This window comes from Oncorhynchus mykiss, chromosome 3 (assembly GCF_013265735.2).
Source record: "Oncorhynchus mykiss isolate Arlee chromosome 3, USDA_OmykA_1.1, whole genome shotgun sequence".
Lineage (NCBI taxonomy): Eukaryota > Metazoa > Chordata > Actinopteri > Salmoniformes > Salmonidae > Oncorhynchus > Oncorhynchus mykiss.
In genome coordinates, this window is record NC_048567.1 from 11,166,723 (window position 1) to 11,188,580 (window position 21,858).

The 21,858-nt window shown below is 43.6% G+C and overlaps 1 protein-coding gene across 2 annotated transcripts; it reads left to right on the forward strand.

Annotated features, from left to right (window-relative positions):
- The first annotated feature begins 196 nt into the window (after positions 1-196).
- LOC110509074 (cytochrome c oxidase subunit 6B1) lies at positions 197-7,641 on the forward strand. Of its 2 annotated transcripts, XM_036968770.1 has the most exons (5): positions 322-336; positions 1,677-1,818; positions 5,631-5,768; positions 6,718-6,818; positions 7,429-7,641. In XM_036968770.1, the coding sequence occupies exons 3-5, from the start codon at positions 5,663-5,665 to the stop codon at positions 7,480-7,482; spliced, it is 261 nt and encodes an 86-aa protein (XP_036824665.1). In that variant the 5' UTR covers positions 322-336; positions 1,677-1,818; positions 5,631-5,662; the 3' UTR covers positions 7,483-7,641. The 2 variants fall into 2 exon arrangements, with proteins under 2 accessions (XP_021445708.1, XP_036824665.1); XM_021590033.2 differs by lacking the exon at positions 1,677-1,818 and having other exon boundaries at positions 197-336.
- The last annotated feature ends 14,217 nt before the right edge of the window (positions 7,642-21,858 follow it).

The window sequence follows — 21,858 nt, forward strand, 5'->3', positions numbered from 1 at the left end:
GTTGGGGGTAATGGGAGACTGGCGTTGGGAAACACTGTACTAGGCTATCACTGACATGATCTTCTTAGTGTAAATAAATGATGCTAAAGTCAATGATTACACTTCATATGGCTTAAATATTCCAAAGTGATTCCCATCATTTATTTGTGTTTCTAATTATTGTTTATAGACAATAGAGAAAAAAATTATGCATAAAAACCTGAGAAACGATTACTTTTTTTCTCATTCCCATACCATGGTGATTACACTTGCGAGTCCACTCACAACGTCCAACATCCCAGCATACACTGCGTTACGGTCTTCCGGTGAGAGAGAGGACACAAGAAACAGTCCAAGGTAGGTCGTGGAAAACTGCCGGAAAATCATGAGTTTGTCTCTTTCAATTAATATACTGAGGTTCGGTATTGTTTTGTTTGTGTGGAAGTATTTCAATTAATTGGAAATAACGTCTGCCGTGCCACTTTTGATATACAGCCGGCTATCTAGCTGAGTTCAAGCTAATGTAGCTAGCTAGCCAGCAAGCAAGCCAACAAATACATTTGAAGCTATGCCAACTATACTACATTATTTCATTCGATGTGGTTAGTGAGCTGTAATTTCTAACTTTCTAGCTAGTCAGAAATCTCCATTAAAGTATTTTACAACTAACGTTAGTTACCAGGAAATAAGGATTGAAAGTCACCTTCCATGACTGAATTCAAGCTAGCTAAGGTTACAACTTCGGGGATGTCATTTACAAAATAGCCTCCAACACTACTCAGCAAATTGGATGTAGTTAATCACAGTGCCCTCCGTTTTGTCACGAATGCCCCATATACTACCCACCACTACGACCTGTATGCTCTCGTTGGCTGGCCCTCGCTACATACAGTTGAAGTCGGAAGTTTACATACACCTTAGCCAAATACATTTAACACAAGTTTTTCACAATTTCTGACATTTAATCCTAGTAAAAATTCAGTCAGCTTTATAGGCCTCCTTGCTCACACGCTTTTTCTGTTCTGCCCACAAATTTGACAGGATTGAGGTCAGGGCTTTGTGATGGCCACTCCAATACCTTGACTTTGTTGTCCTTATGCCACAACTTTGGCAGTATGCTTGGGGTCGTTGTCCATTTGGAAGACCCATTTGCGACCAAGCTTTAACTTCCTGACTTGTGGATATAATTTAGCAACATCTCGTCATTTTCCTGCCTTATGATGCCATCTATTTTGTGAAGTGCACCAGTCCCTCCTGCAGCAAAGCACCCCCACAACATGGTGCTTGCAAGCCTCCCCCTTTTTCCTCCAAACATAACAATGGTCATTATGGCCAAACAGTTCCATTTTTGTTTCATTAGACCAGAGGACATTTCTCCAAAAAGTACGATCTTCGTCCCCATGTGCAGTTGCAAACCATAGTCTGGCTTTTTTATGGCAGTTTTGGAGCAGTGACTTCTTCCTTGATGAGCGGCCTTTCAGGTTGTCGACATTGGACTCGTTTTACTGTGGATACAGATACTTCTGTACTTGTTTCCTCCGGCATCTTCACAAGGTCCTTTGCTGTTGTTCTGGGATTTATTTGCACTTTTTGCACCAAAGTACATTCATCTCTAGGAGACAGAACACTCCTTCCTGAGCAGTATGATGGCTGCGTGGTCCCGTGGTGTTTATACTTGCGTTCTATTGTTTGTGCAGATGAACGTGGTACTTCAGGCGTTTGGAAATTGCTCCCAAGGATGAACCAGACTTGTGGAAGTCTACAATAAGTTTTCTGAGGTCATTGCTGATTTCTGTTGATTGTCCCATGATGTCAAGCAAAAATGCATTGAGTTTGAAGGTAGGCCTTGAAATACATCCACAGGTACACCTCCAATTGACTCAGGCTAATTGACATCATTTATCAGAAGCTTCTAAAGCCATGACATACTTTTCTGGAATTTTCTAAGCTGTTTAAAGTCACAGTCAACTTAGTGTATGTAAACTTCTGACCCACTGGAATTGTGATACAGTGAATTATAAGTGAAATAATGTCTGTAAACAATTGTTGGAAAAATTACTTGTGTCATGCAGAAAGTAGATGTCCTAATCGACTTGCCAAAATTATAGTTTGTGAAGAAGAAATTTGGGGAGTGGTTGAAAAACGAGTTTTAATGACACCAATCTAAGTGTATGTAAACTTCAGACTTCAACTGTATTCGTTGCCAAACCCACTGGTTCCAGGTCATCTATAAGTCTATGCTAGGTCAAGCCCTACCTTATCTCAGCTCACTGGTCACCATAGCAACACCCACCCGTAGCACGCTCTCCAGCAGGTAAATTTCACTGGTCATCCCCAAAGCCAATTCCTCCTTTGGCCGCCTTTCCTTCCAATTCTCCGCTGCCCATGACTGGAACGAATTGCAAAAATCACTGAAACTGGAGTCTTCTAACTTTAAGCATCAGCTGTCAGAGCAGCTTACTGATCACTGTACCTATACACAGCCCATCTGTAAATAGCACATCCAACTACCTCATCCTCAATATTATTTTTCTTTCTTTCATTTTGCTCTTTTGCACCCCGGTGTCTCTACTTGCACATAATCCTCTGCACATCTATCACTCCAGTGTTAATGCTAAATTGTAATTATTTTGCCTATTTATTGCCTTACTTCCCTAATCTTACTACATTTGCACACACTGTATATGGATTTTTCTATTGTGTTACTGACTGTACGTTTGTTTATTCCATGTGTAACTCTGTGTTGTTTTTGTCGCACTACTTTTCTTTGTCTTGGCCAGGTCGCAGTTGTAAATGAGAACTTGATCTCAACTGGCCTACCTGGTTAAATAAAGGTGAAATAAAAATAATAAACAAGCTTTCTATCGATCTGTCTGTCCTAGTTGTGAGTTGTCATTGCACTAGCTATGACCTAGTCAAATAGACAGCTGTACAGGCTCTCATGGATAAGTATTTTGCTAGCTAATAAGCCTATCTGAACTAGTCCATTCCATATTATATTATTTTTATTTTATTATTTATTTTACCTTTATTTAACCAGGTAGGCAAGTTGAGAACAAGTTCTCATTTACAATTGCGACCTGGCCAAGATAAAGCAAAGCAGTTCGACAGATACAACAACACAGAGTTACACATGGAGTAAAACAAACATACAGTCAATAATAAAGTATAAACAAGTCTATATACAATGTGAGCAAATGAGGTGAGAAGGGAGGTAAAGGCAAAAAAGGCCTTGGTGGCAAGGTAAATACAATATAGCAAGTAAAACACTGGAATGGTAGTTTTGCAATGGAAGAATGTGCAAAGTAGAAATAAAAATAATGAGGTGCAGAGGAGCAAAATAAATAAATAAATTAAATACAGTTGGGAAAGAGGTAGTTGATAGGGCTAAATTATAGGTGGGCTATGTACAGGTGCAGTAATCTGTGAGCTGCTCTGACAGTTGGTGCTTAAAGCTAGTGAGGGAGATAAGTGTTTCCAGTTTCAGAGATTTTTGTAGTTCGTTCCAGTCATTGGCAGCAGAGAACTGGAAAGAGAGGCGGCCAAAGAAAGAATTGGTTTTGGGGGTGACTAGAGAGATATACCTGCTGGAGCGTGTGCTACAGGTGGGAGATGCTATGGTGACCAGCGAGCTGAGATAAGGGGGGACTTTACCTAGCAGGGTCTTGTAGATGACATGGAGCCAGTGGGTTTGGCGACGAGTATGAAGCGAGGGCCAGCCAACGAGAGCGTACAGGTCGCAATGGTGGGTAGTATATGGGGCTTTGGTGACAAAACGGATTGCACTGTGATAGACTGCATCCAATTTGTTGAGTAGGGTATTGGAGGCTATTTTGTAAATTACATCGCCAAAGTCGAGGATTGGTAGGATGGTCAGTTTTACAAGGGTATGTTTGGCAGCATGAGTGAAGGATGCTTTGTTGCGAAATAGGAAGCCAATTCTAGATTTAACTTTGGATTGGAGATGTTTGATATGGGTCTGGAAGGAGAGTTTACAGTCTAACCAGACACCTAAGTATTTGTAGTTGTCCACGTATTCTAAGTCAGAGCCGTCCAGAGTAGTGATGTTGGACAGGCGGGTAGGTGCAGGTAGCGATCGGTTGAAGAGCATGCATTTAGTTTTACTTGTATTTAAGAGCAATTGGAGGCCACGGAAGGAGAGTTGTATGGCATTGAAGCTTGCCTGGAGGGTTGTTAACACAGTGTCCAAAGAAGGGCCGGAAGTATACAGAATGGTGTCGTCTGCGTAGAGGTGGATCAGAGACTCACCAGCAGCAAGAGCGACCTCATTGATGTATACAGAGAAGAGAGTCGGTCCAAGAATTGAACCCTGTGGCACCCCCATAGAGACTGCCAGAGGTCCGGACAACAGACCCTCCGATTTGACACACTGAACTCTATCAGAGAAGTAGTTGGTGAACCAGGCGAGGCAATCATTTGAGAAACCAAGGCTGTTGAGTCTGCCGATGAGGATGTGGTGATTGACAGAGTCGAAAGCCTTGGCCAGATCAATGAATACGGCTGCACAGTAATGTTTCTTATCGATGGCGGTTAAGATATCGTTTAGGACCTTGAGCGTGGCTGAGGTGCACCCATGACCAGCTCTGAAACCAGATTGCATAGCAGAGAAGGTATGGTGAGATTCAAAATGGTCGGTAATCTGTTTGTTGACTTGGCTTTCGAAGACCTTAGAAAGGCATGGTAGGATAGATATAGGTCTGTAGCAGTTTGGGTCAAGAGTGTCCCCCCCTTTGAAGAGGGGGATGACCGCAGCTGCTTTCCAATCTTTGGGAATCTCAGACGACACGAAAGAGAGGTTGAACAGGCTAGTAATAGGGGTGGCAACAATTTCGGCAGATAATTTTAGAAAGAAAGGGTCCAGATTGTCTAGCCCGGCTGATTTGTAGGGGTCCAGATTTTGCAGCTCTTTCAGAACATCAGCTGAATGGATTTGGGAGAAGGAGAAATGGGGAAGGCTTGGGCGAGTTGCTGTTGGGGGTGCAGTGCTGTTGACAGGGGTAGGAGTAGCCAGGTGGAAAGCATGGCCAGCAGTAGAAAAATGCTTATTGAAATTTTCAATTATGGTGGATTTATCAGTGGTGACAGTGTTTCCTATCTTCAGTGCAGTGGGCAGCTGGGAGGAGGTGTTCTTATTCTCCATGGACTTTACAGTGTCCCAGAACTTTTTTGAGTTAGTGTTGCAAGAAGCCAATTTCTGCTTGAAAAAGCTAGCCTTGGCTTTTCTAACTGACTGTGTATAATGGTTTCTAGCTTCCCTGAACAGCTGCATATCACGGGGGCTGTTCGATGCTAATGCAGAACGCCATAGGATGTTTTTGTGTTGGTTAAGGGCAGTCAGGTCTGGGGAGAACCAAGGGCTATATCTGTTCCTGGTTCTAAATTTCTTGAATGGGGCATGTTTATTTAAGATGGTTAGGAAGGCATTTTTAAAAAATATCCAGGCATCCTCTACTATCATCCTCTATCATGACAACAAGATCATTTCCTACTGTGTGCAAGTGTATAGGTAGCTTCGGAAGCCCAGGCCAGTCAACAAGGGCAGATTTGGAAGGATGGCCTCGTGAGACTAGTGTACAACTCATGTTTAGTTTCGTGACATTATATGACATCTCCCTATCGATGTGTTTCAGTGTTGACATAGTGAGACCGCCAGCTAGCCAGCATGTCTGACGTTATTGAGGAGAAGATAAAGAACTACAGGACGGCTCCCTTCGACGCCCGCTTCCCCAACACCAACCAGACCCGCAACTGCTTTCAGAACTATCTGGGTAAGTTAGCTAGCTGATCAACTACTTCTCTTTTCTGACCCGCCACACACATCTCCCCTCTTTCTCCAGCCCTGCCGGCAGTCTACTGCTCATTTCTACCTCCCAACTGACACACACACAATGGTGAAAGGATAGGATACTTCTGGCCATCAGGCTCTTCTGCCACCCTGAACACTCTTGGTTCCCTTCCCAGCCATTTTCTTCTTCTTCACAAAGATAAAGATCTGGGTTGGTTAACAAAACAAGGATTGTTATCTAAAGGCCAATTTTAAACTAATTTGCCTGCACTTTGAATCATGCGGTTGATGATTTGCAGTTGATGTGCATTGAAAACAGTGGTATTTGCTCTCGAAGCATTGATGCATGTCCAACTTCTTAGGTTGATAAGAGCCCCATGAGAAGCACCTCCTCAGAGTGATCTAAATCACTCAGTTCACATTAGACCAGATAGAATGTTGGCTGTCCCTCAGCTATTCACCAAGGTACGCCATCATAAGCCAACTGTCTGTACTGACTGATATGTCCGTTAGGCAAGGGTACTACTTGGGTATGCTAGATCTTTTCGGTCTTCAACACTCGTTTTCTGTCGGTGTACTTGTTTGTTTTTTTGCGTTGCTATTTTAGTCATTTAGCAGACTAACAGTAGTGAGTGCATACATTTATTTTTTCTGTTTCATACTGGTCTCCCGTGGGATTCAAACCCACTACCTTGGCATTGCACACGCCCGTGCTCAACTGACTGAGCCACACGGGACAACACTTTTAGTTTTAATTAGTGTCAGATTTCTGTGGACATCATTTAGCACATCAGATAAGGGTCCATTTGTGGTGGCTGTTAGATGTTTAGGTTCAGAAACGTAACACCAGTGTCAGTAAAAGTTGTAATAACTGTCTTAATGCTTACCACTTCATTCTGTGAATATTAACTCTCTCCTCCCTCTCTTTCTAGACTTCCACAGGTGCAACAAAGCTTTGTCAGACAAAGGCCAGGATGTGGCTCCCTGTGACTGGTACCAGAGGGTCTACAAGAGTATCTGTCCCATGAGCTGGGTACGTATGCTGCTACTGTGGCTCATAGTATGGTGCGGGCACTCCTTTATAAGGTTAAGCAGATCTATAGTGGCAAACTATTCAAACAAGGCCTAAAGGAGTGGGCATACACACAATGCCCCCTAACTGCCTTCCCATGGTTGTGTAGTATTGTCAGCAATGCTCACGTTAGAACCTACATTCACTCACATTAGCAGTGCCTCAACTATTCACAATGTGCCAACAGTCTGAGCACCACATTCCATAGAAGCCTTTAGTAGTTCCGGCATGTCTAAACTCTGCCAACAGTCTGTTCTGACATGTCCACTGAGTGGAACAGTTATGAATGTACCTGTTCTTCTGTGTCTCAAATGTCCTTACCTGAAGTGGTAGTTGGTATACAGTGTGGACCTCTGTTATGTTGCCACTCTGTTTGTTGTGAGTCCAATAACTGACCATGGTCCCAGTCTGAAGTCGATTCCTACCCCCTACCCTTAGACACTTTTCATAGATCTGAAAGCATGAGATGGGTAAAAGTGAAGGCAGAATGAAGGCTACAGTAGCTACTGTGTTATAACTGTATGTTACACTGACAGGCAGTTTAACCTTATGAGCGCATTTCCTCCTGCAGGTTGCCAAGTGGGACGACCAGATAGAGGCCGGAAGCTTTCCCGGCAAGATCTAAAATGGCTGACCTCAGGACTTTCTGTTAGCCACACCTTCAACTTTGACCCCTGTAGCGTGCCTAAGGACATGTGTTGACCACGTACCACACCATTCTAAATGTTATTAACAGTGTTACTAATGAAACAAACACTTAATAAAAATGCGCACCTGTTTTGAACCTGTCTGGTGGTGGTTAATTTGGTATTTTATTAGGATCCCCATTAGCCGTTGCAGCAGTTACTCTTCCTGGGTCCACACAAAACCTAAAACGTGGCAAAATGCATAACACTGATAGACAGGAACAGAAACACATTTTAGATAAGAACAAAACAACTAACAAAGGTCCTGTACTGCATATATATATATATACACAGCATATACATACAAGATTTTAGGTCATACAGCAGGGTTCTCCAACTGGTGGGCCCAATCAGGCCCACAGGTTACTTTATTAGGACCCCCAAGTTATTGAATTTTTTAAATTGTTGGACAAAAGACTAAAAAACACCAGAACAGCTCGGTGATTTACATTTTGGTAATCCAAAAGAGATTTTATTGTAAATGAACGTAAGCAAGGTTTGACATATTTTTTTATGTGGTCAATTTGCAGTCTACAAATGATTTGTAGTTCGGTCTGTGGCTGAATCTAGTTAATGATCCCTGTCATACAGGGTCAGAGGCTGTGAGGTGTTGCCTCACTTTGTTTTTTTTTTTTTTTTTAACTAACTTTGCTGCTTGCCTGAGTGACCCGAGTTGGAAGTGAGTTCCAGTCAACCATCGTGTGATACAATACTGTATATTACCTTGAGTGCATTCTGGGTTTGAGGACCATGTAGTGACCCCTGGTGGCATGTCTGGTGGTAAGTACTGTGTCAGCAGTATGTAAGTGAGATGCAAACAATTTGGAAGAGTGATGTGGTCAATCTCATCTACTTTGAGCCAGGAGAGACATTGAATGTTGAAAATACATATACCACTTAATTCAGCTGGACATGTTTGAGTTACAATTATGTTTCTGTGATAGTCGGTCTATTAAATAGTTGTTGGTCATTAGGCACATTTTTTTTGACTGAGAAATTCCAATCAATCTTATACATGTTATGACTGGGCTCAGTCACAGCATAGACTGACATTGATTCTGCAGCTTCCAAGTCTTCCATAGCAGTTAATCTCCATATAATGGCAGTAGTCATTACTAGAAATAAGATCAATGCAATGCCCACTTTGTAACACAGGGTGGCAGTGTTGGATTAATTCAATGCATTTCTGCTGACGTAACCACTTTCTGCATACTGGCAATCTTGAAGAGCTTTCTGATCAGTGAGAATGTCTGCAGATTTTTCTAACAAAAAACTGTTGTTGCTGTATATCATGACCACATCAGTGGAGTGGAGATGGAGCGTGTCTGAGTGCACATAACACACCACAAACACCTCTCTCTCCCCCTCCCTCTGACTATAGCAGGCTTTCATAGCTCCCTGGCATAGCAATGTTATTGGCTTAGCGAGACCACGTGACCAGTGGAGATGTTGGCCGATTGGTTTCCCTGGCAACAGCTCTGCGACCACAGACAGGATGTGACGGAGGGAGAGAGTGATAGACTACACAGAAGTCATGTCTGTCAATCCCACGTAATCAAACTTTTAGGTCCCTGTCAAATGACCAAATTCCTCTTGTATTGGTCAGGATTTACTTGTTTTTGGGCTGAAAGCAAACAGATTCCAAACTAGACTTAAGCATTGCATGTCATTCAGATTTTCTATGGATAGTTGAAACTGTTTCTTATGCAGGGTTTTCCTTCTCCGAGGTGAAGGTGCCTCTACATCCCTCTCATTTTATAGATATTTCATAAGAAGTTGGAGGAGGACAGGCAGGGTTTCATAGGCAGTGATGTCTTGGAGGAGGGCATGCAGGGTTTCATAGGCAGTGATGTCTTGGAGGAGGGCATGCAGGGTTTCATAGGCAGTGATGTCTTGGAGGAGGGCATGCAGGGTTTCATAGGCAGTGATGTCTTGGAGGAGGGCATGCAGGGTTTCATAGTCAGTGATGTCTTGGAGGAGGGCATGCAGGGTTTCATAGGCAGTGATGTCTTGGAGGAGAACGGGCAGGGTTTCATAGGTGTTGGCAGTTGATGTTACTCTTCAATAACACAGACCCCAAAGAAAATCAGGGGGGGGGAAATAGGTTTATTGAAAGAGAACAAATCATGTGGGGAGGTAGATGATAGATGTTCATTCTCCCCTGTCCTCAGTGATTCTCCCCTGTGATTCTCTCCACAGAACAAAGCGACACGGTGTAATTTATAAACCCCAGCCCTAGCCTGTGGTTGACAGATTAGAATTCCTTGTAGTAAAATTGGGCCAATGGCCAAATAACAAGTATTCTATTTTAGACTCAATGTACAGACGATTCAGACCAATGAAAATGTGACACACGTAGGAAAGAGTCCAGGACTGACATTCCTACACAGATTCTAAACAGATGTTGAACTGAAAACCAACTATTTCCATTGATAATTCCCTAATGATCGTTAGTACTCTCTTGACCTTTCGTCCTCTCGTCCTCTGCATTGTATATTATCTTAAAATATTCTTACATAGGCATGGCCTCTAGGAGAACAGGCAGGGTTTCATAGGCATGACGACTTGGAGAACGGGCAGGGTTTCATAGGCATGACGACTTGGAGAACGAGCAGGGTTTCATAGGCATGACGACTTGGAGAACGAGCAGGGTTTCATAGGCATGACGACTTGGAGAACGGGCAGGGTTTCATAGGCATGACCTCTAGGAGAACGGTCAGTGTTTCATAGGCATGGTCTCTAGGAGAACGGGCAGGGTTTCATAGGCATGGCCTCTAGGAGAACGGGCAGGTTTTCATAGGCATGACGACTTGGAGAACGAGCAGGGTTTCATAGGCATGACGACTTGGAGAACAGGCAGGGTTTCATAGGCATGACGTCTTGGAGAACGGGCAGGGTTTCATAGGCATGACCTCTAGGAGAACGGTCAGTGTTTCATAGGCATGGTCTCTAGGAGAACGGGCAGGGTTTCATAGGCATGACCTCTAGGAGAACGGTCAGTGTTTCATAGGCATGGTCTCTAGGAGAACGGGCAGGGTTTCATAGGCATGACCTCTTGGAGAACGGTCAGGGTTTCATAGGCATGACCTCTAGGAGAACGGGCAGGGTTTTATAGGCATGACATCTTGGAGAAAGGTCAGTGTTTCATAGGCATGACCTCTAGGAGAACGGGCAGGGTTTTATAGGCATGACATCTTGGAGAACGGTCAGTGTTTCATAGGCATGACCTCTAGGAGAACGGGCAGGGTTTTATAGGCATGACCTCTAGGAGAACGGTCAGGGTTTTATAGGCATGACCTCTAGGAGAACGGGCAGGGTTTTATAGGCATGACCTCTAGGAGAACGGGCAGGGTTTTATAGGCATGACATCTTGGAGAAAGGTCAGTGTTTCATAGGCATGACCTCTAGGAGAACGGTCAGTGTTTCATAGGCATGACAACTTGGAGAACGGTCAGTGTTTCATAGGCATGACCTCTAGGAGAACGGGCAGGGTTTTATAGGCATGACATCTTGGAGAAAGGTCAGTGTTTCATAGGCATGACCTCTAGGAGAACGGTCAGTGTTTCATAGGCATGACCTCTAGGAGAACGGGCAGGGTTTTATAGGCATGACATCTTGGAGAAAGGTCAGTGTTTCATAGGCATGACGTCTAGGAGAACGGGCAGGGTTTTATAGGCATGACATCTTGGAGAAAGGTCAGTGTTTCATAGGCATGACCTCTAGGAGAACGGGCAGGGTTTCATAGGCATGACCTCTAGGAGAACGGGCAGGGTTTCATAGGCAGTGACGTCTTGGAGAACGGGCAGGGTTTTATAGGCATGGCCTCTAGGAGAACGGGCAGGGTTTTATAGGCAGTGACGTCTTGGAGAACGGGCAGGGTTTTATAGGCATGACCTCTAGGAGAACGGGCAGGGTTTCATATGCAGTGACGTCTTGGAGAACGGGCAGGGTTTTATAGGCATGACCTCTAGGAGAACGGTCAGTGTTTCATAGGCATGACATCTTGGAGAACGGTCAGTGTTTCATAGGCATGACGTCTTGGAGAAAGGTCAGTGTTTCATAGGCATGACGTCTTGGAGAACGGTCAGGGTTTCATAGGCATGGCCTCTAGGAGAACGGGCAGGGTTTCATAGGCAGTGACGTCTTGGAGAAAGGTCAGTGTTTCATAGGCATGACGTCTTGGAGAACGGGCAGGGTTTCATAGGCATGACCTCTAGGAGAACGGTCAGTGTTTCATAGGCATGACATCTTGGAGAACGGTCAGTGTTTCATAGGCATGACCTCTAGGAGAACGGGCAGGGTTTATAGGCATGACATCTTGGAGAACGGTCAGTGTTTCATAGGCATGACGTCTTGGAGAAAGGTCAGTGTTTCATAGGCATGACGTCTTGGAGAAAGGTCAGTGTTTCATAGGCATGACGTCTTGGAGAACGGGCAGGGTTTTATAGGCATGACGTCTTAGAGAACGGGCAGGGTTTTATAGGCATGACATCTTGGAGAACGGTCAGTGTTTCATAGGCATGACGTCTTGGAGAACGGGCAGGGTTTTATAGGCATGACATCTTGGAGAACGGTCAGTGTTTCATAGGCATGACGTCTTGGAGAACGGGCAGGGTTTTATAGGCATGACATCTTGGAGAACGGTCAGTGTTTCATAGGCATGACATCTTGGAGAAAGGTCAGGGTTTTATAGGCATGGCCTCTAGGAGAACGGTCAGTGTTTCATAGGCATGACCTCTAGGAGAACGGGCTGGGTTTCATAGGCATGACCTCTAGGAGAACGGGCAGGGTTTCATAGGCATGACATCTAGGAGAACGGGCAGTGTTTCATAGGCATGACCTCTAGGAGAACGGGCAGGGTTTTATAGGCATGACATCTTGGAGAACGGTCAGTGTTTCATAGGCATGACCTCTAGGAGAACAGGCAGGGTTTATAGGCATGACATCTTGGAGAACGGGCAGGGTTTTATAGGCATGACGTCTTGGAGAAAGGTCAGTGTTTCATAGGCATGACGTCTTGGAGAACGGGCAGGGTTTTATAGGCATGACGTCTTAGAGAACGGGCAGGGTTTTATAGGCATGACATCTTGGAGAACGGTCAGTGTTTCATAGACATGACCTCTAGGAGAACGGGGAGGGTTTCATAGGCATGACATCTTGGAGAACGGGCAGGGTTTTATAGGCATGACGTCTTAGAGAACGGGCAGGGTTTCATAGGCATGACCTCTAGGAGAACGGTCAGGGTTTCATAGGCATGACCTCTAGGAGAACGGTCAGTGTTTCATAGGCATGACATCTAGGAGAACGGGCAGGGTTTCATAGGCATGACCTCTAGGAGAACGGTCAGTGTTTCATAGGCATGACATCTAGGAGAACGGGCAGGGTTTCATAGGCATGACCTCTAGGAGAACGGTCAGTGTTTTATAGGCATGACCTCTAGGAGAACGGTCAGGGTTTCATAGGCATGACCTCTAGGAGAACGGTCAGTGTTTCATAGGCATGACATCTAGGGGAACGGGCAGGGTTTCATAGGCATGACCTTTAGGAGAACGGTCAGTGTTTCATAGGCATGACCTCTAGGAGAACGGTCAGTGTTTCATAGGCATGACATCTTGGAGAACGGGCAGGGTTTTATAGGCATGACCTCTAGGAGAACGGGCAGGGTTTCATAGGCATGACATCTAGGAGAACGGTCAGTGTTTCATAGGCATGACCTCTAGGAGAACGGTCAGTGTTTCATAGGCATGACATCTTAGAGAACGGGCAGGGTTTTATAGGCAGTGACGTCTTGGAGAACGGGCAGGGTTTCATAGGCATGACATCTTGGAGAACGGGCAGTGTTTTATAGGCATGACCTCTAGGAGAACGGTCAGTGTTTCATAGGCATGACGTCTTGGAGAACGGGCAGGGTTTTATAGGCAGTGACGTCTTGGAGAACGGGCAGGGTTTCATAGGCATGACATCTTGGAGAACAGGCAGGGTTTTATAGGCATGACCTCTAGGAGAACGGTCAGTGTTTCATAGGCAGTGACGTCTAGGAGAACGGGCAGGGTTTTATAGGCATGACATCTTGGAGAACGGTCAGTGTTTCAAAGGCATGACCTCTAGGAGAACGGGCAGGGTTTTATAGGCATGACCTCTAGGAGAACGGGCAGGGTTTTATAGGCAGTGACGTCTAGGAGAACGGGCAGGGTTTTATAGGCATGACATCTTGGAGAACGGTCAGTGTTTCAAAGGCATGACCTCTAGGAGAACGGCCAGGGTTTTATAGGCATGACCTCTAGGAGAACGGGCAGGGTTTTATAGGCAGTGATGTCTTGGAGAACGGGCAGGGTTTTATAGGCATGACCTCTAGGAGAACGGTCAGTGTTTCATAGGCATGACATCTTGGAGAACGGGCAGGGTTTCATAGGCATGACGTCTAGAGTTTCGTGCAGGATGGAGGATGCAAGTGGAAGTCAGTGGTCTGCTCTCACTGCATGATCACACTTCTGAGAATCTGTCTGCTGCACTTGGTGACTGGTTCCTGTTCTCATTTCACAGTTTCCTGTTTCAGAAAAGGAAGTTCGCTCAAGACTCACAGCTGCAGACAGAGAAAGACAGAACAGCAGTATCCCTCCCCGAGTTTTGAAAACAGAACTCTTCACAAACCGTATATTTCTTGCACTCATACCTGAATTTGTCTTATCTCGCTGGCACTGATTCTGCTGATAACGGCTATTTTGAAGAGGAGTCTACTCGCAATGACTGTGATTTGTGGTTGTTTTACCTTACTAAATATATTTGAATGCACTGACCGTGAGTCATTCTGGTTAAGTGTCTGCTAAATTATTCCAATGTAAGACGTTTTTCAGAAGTGCATACACAAAATGAAACAGCAGCACCCCGCATTAAGTTCTTCCGAAGTGACACACACACACACACACACACACACACACACACACACACACACACACACAGTAACTGCAGCAGTATGTTGACAGGTCCATTACTAGCAGAGAGAACAGTGTCTATCTAGTCATTTCATTCACTGTGTTCCTCCACTCTCTGGCAGAGTCCAGGCCTCGTTTGTTCTAATTAAGAACATTCTTCACTTCATACCCTCACCCTACCCTCCTCCACAATGCACCACAGACCAGCTCCAACAAGCCCTGGTCAGGCCCTCTCTATACGCAGCCTGCCTCTGTTCTGTACCAACAGACATCCATCCATCTTCCAGGTCAGCACACCTGTCACTACCACGCTAGTATGTCCTGTCCTCTCTGAGTTTTCTCTCTGTTCTTCTGAATTTAGAGAGGTAGTGTGTTGGCTAAGCCCAATAAATCTTTTTTGGGGGGGCCATTTGTGAGGGATAAAAAAAGTAATATGGTACATGAAAGCAGAATTGGTAAGAACAGCAATATTTAGTAAACTAATTATTATGCAGTAGTCTAGGCAGGAGAGTTTGTCAGGTTCCAGACAGGGAATTGGTGGGCAATGAAGATTAGAAAGTGTTGATCGAGATTAAAATGAGCAGGCCATTCTTACTGTTGTTTTACCACCCACTGTGTCGGTCTCATGATTTCTGCATGACCGTGCTTTTGTGTCCGAACTCAGTGGCCATAGTCTTTTGTTCTCGGGCTTGCGGTGGGCAGCACAAAGCTTCCATTCACCGGGGCTGTTTGTTGTCAATCTCGCGATCCGCACGCATTCCCGAGCACGTCGTCCCCCAGATTCAGTCAAGCGCAAAAAACAAAAATATTGTTGCGCCACTGGTCCACACATTACAGTTATCGTCTGGCATTTAAGCCCTGAACAGCGCCTAACCGGCAACTACATCTCCCTGGCTGTAATGAAGCCAAGACCATACAGGCAAAAACAGCTTCTCATCTGTGGTAGGCTAAGTGAAAAACGTGATGCGCCTCCTCCTGTAACATTTTATTTTGATTTATAAGGGTGGGGACAAGTTTACCATTGAAGCTGCTTCACTCAACTCTGCCTCACTCCTTACACCAATACATAGTTTAGTTCTCTTCTTAGCTATCTGTAAAAAGTGTTATTAGCCTTAGCCTATTTAGCCAGCTCAAACCAGCTAATCTCCCACTGCCACGATGGATATCAAACATTGGCTCCGCCAAAGTATCCAAACAAAGCCGAAGGAGAGCAATGAGCAGCAGCAGCATCAAACCACAGAGGCCGCCACCAAGCCCAGCAGTGATGATGCTGCCGAGCTCCAGCTAGCTCCGCGTGCAGAGCCTTCCCCCTCTTTCACAAGCTCTGCCAGGATAATGGCTCATTCCACCTCCGACTGTTCCTGACGATCTTGGAACAGAGGAGCCAGCCCCGGTTAGCCTAGAATCCTACCCTAGCTGTAGGTTTTCTGTCCAAAAACATTTGTTTAATTGCAACTGGTTCATAGGAAGAGAGTGTCTGTAATACTTGGTTACTGCAGATGCAAAAAAAAAAAATCCCATGTCGAAAGTTCTGTGTTGGGTCCAATGTTAACGCAGACAAGGCCTTCAACAAATCTGGGTGTTCTAACTGGAAGCATGCTATTGATATTAATGGATTCGCTAGGCATGCATAACGCAAAGAGCATTTTAAATGCACTGTACTGTGGAAAAGAAAAACTAGTTTGGGCATGGGTACTCAGGTGTCAACACTTGTTAATGATGGGCAGCTGGCAAGAAATCACATGTAAGTGTCGGCGATTGTGGACATTTATTGAGCCCTTGTTTCAAACCAGCAACCACTGAGGGGGACATTGGACGCAATAAAGTCAAGAGGGGGGGGGAGTCAGTGGACTTTTTTTCTGTCTATGATGGAATATACTCTCTGAAAAGACAAGGAACTTGCCAAGGTGTTTAGCACCACAACCCACAATGCCACATACACATCACACAATATTCTAAATGAAATCCTAGGGCTTATTAGTGGGAGAACTAAAGGATTGAGGGAAAGATGAACGGAGAAAAGTACAGAGAGATCCTTGATCAAAACCTGCTCCAGAGCGCTCAGGAACACAGACTGGGGGCGAAAGTTCACCTTCCAACAGGACAATGACCCTAAGCACACAGCCAAGACTAATCGGCCGATTTTTATATATATATTTGTAATTACAACAATACTGAATGAACAATGAACACTTATTTTAACTTAATATAATACATCAATAAAATCTATTTAGTCTCAAATAAATAATGAAACATGTTGGTTTAATTTGGTTCAAAAACAAAGTGTTGGAGAAGAAAGTAAAAGTGCAATATGTGCCATGTAAAAAAAGCTAACGTTTAAGTTCCTTGCTCAGAACATGAGAACATATGAAAGCTGGTGGTTCCTTTTAACATGAGTCTTCAATATTCCCAGGTAATAAGTTTAGGTTGTAGTTATTATATGACTATTTCTCTCTATACCATTTGTATTTCATATACAGTGCCTTGCGAAAGTATTCGGCCCCCTTGAACTTTGCGACCTTTTGCCACATTTCAGGCTTCAAACATAAAGATATAAAACTGTATTTTTTTGTGAAGAATCAACAACAAGTGGGACACAATCATGAAGTGGAACGACATTTATTGGATATTTCAAACTTTTTTAACAAATCAAAAACTGAAAAATCGGGCGTGCAAAATTATTCAGCCCCTTTACTTTCAGTGCAGCAAACTCTCTCCAGAAGTTCAGTGAGGATCTCTGAATGATCCAATGTTGACCTAAATGACTAATGATGATAAATACAATCCACCTGTGTGTAATCAAGTCTCCGTATAAATGCACCTGCACTGTGATAGTCTCAGAGGTCCGTTAAAAGCGCAGAGAGCATCATGAAGAACAAGGAACACACCAGGCAGGTCCGAGATACTGTTGTGAAGAAGTTTAAAGCCGGATTTGGATACAAAAAGATTTCCCAAGCTTTAAACATCCCAAGGAGCACTGTGCAAGCGATAATATTGAAATGGAAGGAGTATCAGACCACTGCAAATCTACCAAGACCTGGCCGTCCCTCTAAACTTTCAGCTCATACAAGGAGAAGACTGATCAGAGATGCAGCCAAGAGGCCCATGATCACTCTGGATGAACTGCAGAGATCTACAGCTGAGGTGGGAGACTCTGTCCATAGGACAACAATCAGTCGTATATTGCACAAATCTGGCCTTTATGGAAGAGTGGCAAGAAGAAAGCCATTTCTTAAAGATATCCATAAAAAGTATTGTTTAAAGTTTGTCACAAGCCACCTGGGAGACACACCAAACATGTGGAAGAAGGCGCTCTGGTCAGATGAAACCAAAATTGAACTTTTTGGCAACAATGCAAAACGTTATGTTTGGCTTAAAAGCAACACAGCTGAACACACCATCCCCACTGTCAAACATGGTGGTGGCAGCATCATGGTTTGGGCCTGCTTTTCTTCAGCAGGGACAGGGAAGATGGTTAAAATTGATGGGAAGATGGATGGAGCCAAATACAGGACCATTCTGGAAGAAAACCTGATGGAGTCTGCAAAAGACCTGAGACTGGGACGGAGATTTGTCTTCCAACAAGACAATGATCCAAAACATAAAGCAAAATCTACAATGGAATGGTTCAAAAATAAACATATCCAGGTGTTAGAATGGCCAAGTCAAAGTCCAGACCTGAATCCAATCGAGAATCTGTGGAAAGAACTGAAAACTGCTGTTCACAAATGCTCTCCATCCAACCTCACTGTTTTGCAAGGAGGAATGGGAAAAAATGTCAGTCTCTCGATGTGCAAAACTGATAGAGACATACCCCAAGCGACTTACAGCTGTAATCGCAGCAAAAGGTGGCGCTACGAAGTATTAACTTAAGGGGGCTGAATAATTTTGCACGCCCGATTTTTCAGTTTTTGATTTGTTAAAAAAGTTTGAAATATCGAATAAATGTCGTTCCACTTCATGATTGTGTCCCACTTGTTGTTGATTCTTCACAAACAAATACAGTTTTATATCTTTATGTTTGAAGCCTGAAATGTGGCAAAAGGTTGCAAAGTTCAAGGGGGCCGAATACTTTCGCAAGGCACTGTACCTTCAACTATTGGATGTTCTAATGGTTACTTTAGTATTGCCAGCCTAATCTCGGGAGTTGATAGGCTTGAAGTCATAAACAGCTCAATGCTTGAAGCATTGCGAAGAGCTGCTGGCAAACGCAGTAAAGTGCTGTTTGAATTAATGCTTACGAACCTGCTGCTGCCTACCACCGCTCAGTCAGACAGCTCTATCAATATCATAGACTTAATTATAATATAATAACACACAGAAATACGAGCCTTAGGTCATTAATATGGTCAAATCCGGAAACTATCATTTCGAAAATAAAACGTTTATTCTTTCAGTGAAATACGGAACCATTCCGTATTTTATCTAACGGGTGGCATCCAGAAGTCGAAATATTAGCTGTTACATTGCACAACCTTCAATGTTATGTCATAATTACATACAATTATTTCAAATTAGTTTGCAACGAGCAAGGCAGCCCAAACTGCTGCATATACCTTCTTCACAAAAATTGAACCGCTCTCCTTGACGTTCTTGATGATCCGATAAATGGTTGATTTAGGTGCAAACTTACTGGCAGCAATATCCTTGCCTGTGAAGCCCTTTTTGTGCAAAGCAATGATGACGGCACGTGTTTTACAGGTAACCATGGTTGACAGAGGAAGAACAATGATTCAAAGCACCACCCTCCTTTTGATGCTTCCAGTCTGTTATTCTAACTCAATCAGCATGACAGAGTCAACTCCAGCCTTGTCCTCGCCAACACTCACACCTGTGTTAACGAGAGAATCACTGACATGATGTCAGCTGGTCCTTTTGTGGCAGGGCTAAAATGCAGTGGAAATGTTTTTGGGATTCAGTTCATTTGCATGGCAAAGAGGGACTTTGCAATTAATTGCAATTCATCTGATCGCTCTTCATAACATTCTGGAGTATATGCAAATTGCCATCATCCAAACTGAGGCAGCAGACTTTGTGAAAATGTATATTTGTGTCATTCTCAAAACGTTTGGCCACGACTGTAGTTTAGCGGCCAGCTATCTAAACTTGTTAACATGGTTGAATTACCAGCCGGGGGGCCTCCATTGATTTTGTTAGTCTCACTCAGATATCAAATAAAAAAACTGCAAGACATTTCTCTCCATCCTATTGTACGTTTGTATAGAATTGCAGGAAATTAGCTGTAAAAGTGCAAATGTTCCTCTCTGCCCCATAGCAAAATGAGTAGCATTGCAGAAAATTAGTTATAAAATTGAAAAACCTTTCTCTCTGCCCCATGGTAAAATCTGTAGACGTGCAGCAAACTTGCTTTAAAACTGAAATATAGGGGTGGGGGGAAGCTCTCGAGTTCAGCATGGTCATGAGAGGGTACTATGACTATGAATTTGAGAGAGTAAACATTTCTCCTACGTCATTCTTCAGCATTATGTGGCAGGGCTACCTTTCATGTTTCCATTAGGACTAAGGAGTGCACCATTAAGTTGAAACAATATTATGTTACACAATATCAGATGCGTAACTTACTGCACTGCAATGCTTTAGAGACACCATTCCTCTTATCACAGCATTCCTTGCTGATGAATCCCTAAGATTTCCTCCATCTTGTCTTATTAGCCAATGATGTACTGCCTGAGAGAGAAAATAACTTTTCTGCTTTTTTAGACCCTGCTTTTTTAGACCCTTCATGTTCATATGTAAATATGTCAATGAATCATTGTGGCACTGAATTTTGAAAGGAGGCTGTCAGATACTTTCATTAAACTTACTTGTAGCACATGGAACCAGAAAAGTAACACTGCAGACTGTGGGACAACTGATTTGTCCTTGTTCCTGTCATGTCACTGTCACACATCACACATCTATCTATAAGACAAAAACATTTGTGAAACAAAGTAGTGCACCCAATCATTGATTGAAGAATGACTACAATTAAGGTCAGGTAGCATTCTTAACCCGATTCATATTGATACTGTAGACAAAATGTGCTCATGAAACCAATTTAAAGGCAGCATCCTGACTGAGTCTCTGAGGTTGCTATTGAATCTGATCAGCCTGGTAGGAGTAGAGCTCACCCACTGGATCATATGTATCAGCCTATAAAGCACCTTGACCACTAATATGCCTGCAAGGAGAATTGCTCATGAAACAGCCTACAAGACAGCATCCTGACTTATCAGCCTCTGAGGCTGCTATTGAATCTGATCAAGCTCTGAGGCTGAAAGCTAATCTGATCAGCCTGTCAGGAATGGAGCACTGTACATTTTATATTATCCACAAAACAGGATGTGTCCCTTATAATTATACACATATCAGTTATACAAGCTAACAACCAGCATAGATAACTAGCTAGCTAAAAATACTACCTAGCTAAGTGAGCTTGCTAAGCAGCCCTACTAGCAAGCTAGCTAACAAATACAAAAATATTGCTAATCTATAACAAACCAGTCTGATATATCAGTGATATATCATTATAAAGTTGCCTTCATTTTGAAAGATGCTAGCTATATTACATTTTTTCCTCTAGGCTTCAGCTTTCTGGCTCTGTTTGAATGCGGCTTTGATGACTCATTGTTCCCTGCATGCAATTGGTTCTGGTCTTGGGGGCGACATGCAGCCTGTGAGACAGTGCTGCATGTGTTCTTCTTCATCTTATTCGGGGGGGGGGTTTAACGGCTGTAGGCATCTAATATGTTGCATTAATGCCCCCAACTGGACTATAGTATAAATCCATTATACATTGTGATACCCCAAAGATATTAACCATCATTTTTATAATAATACACCCTTCTGACTACCCAATTCCACTACTTTGCCCCTATCTGCTCCTGCACCATGCCAACGGTCTGGAAGGACAGGACACCATCTCTCAACGCACTCTCTAACTCTTCAGAAGTCAAATCACATACACCCAAGTACTGCAGCTGCCAACACAACATATATTTTCTGTCATTGACATTCAATTTCTGAGGTACAGTTGATAACCATTGCTATGAACACTAAGAAGCCAACCTTACTGAAGCATATATCACTCATTGGCCTATTCCTCTGTGCTGGCAAAGATCTACTACTCACAGGCATGTAACTTTTTTTGGTCCACAAACTTTGTGCACTGGGCCTTTAATAGTCCTGTATTGTAGGATATATCCATCTGCAGAACCAGCGCAAGAAAAACTGGGCAAAACTCAGCTTGATCATAACCATGTCCATCAATGCAAGGCTCAGGTTCCGAGATCCTCACCACACCTTCCACCGCACTTAAATCTCCCTCATTCACTTCCATTTCAAATCAAATGTATTTATAAAGCCCTTCTTACATCAGCTGAT

What these genes read in the sequence shown, in the direction of transcription:
- LOC110509074 (XM_021590033.2), top strand. Translation starts at nt 5,663, where the DNA reads ATGTCTGACGTTATTGAGGAGAAGATAAAGAACTACAGGACGGCTCCC. An exon ending in CTGCTTTCAGAACTATCTGG is followed by an intron (nt 5,769 to 6,717) that starts GTAAGTTAGCTA and finishes CTCTCTTTCTAG; the next exon opens with ACTTCCACAGGTGCAACAAA. An exon ending in GTATCTGTCCCATGAGCTGG is followed by an intron (nt 6,819 to 7,428) that starts GTACGTATGCTG and finishes TTCCTCCTGCAG; the next exon opens with GTTGCCAAGTGGGACGACCA.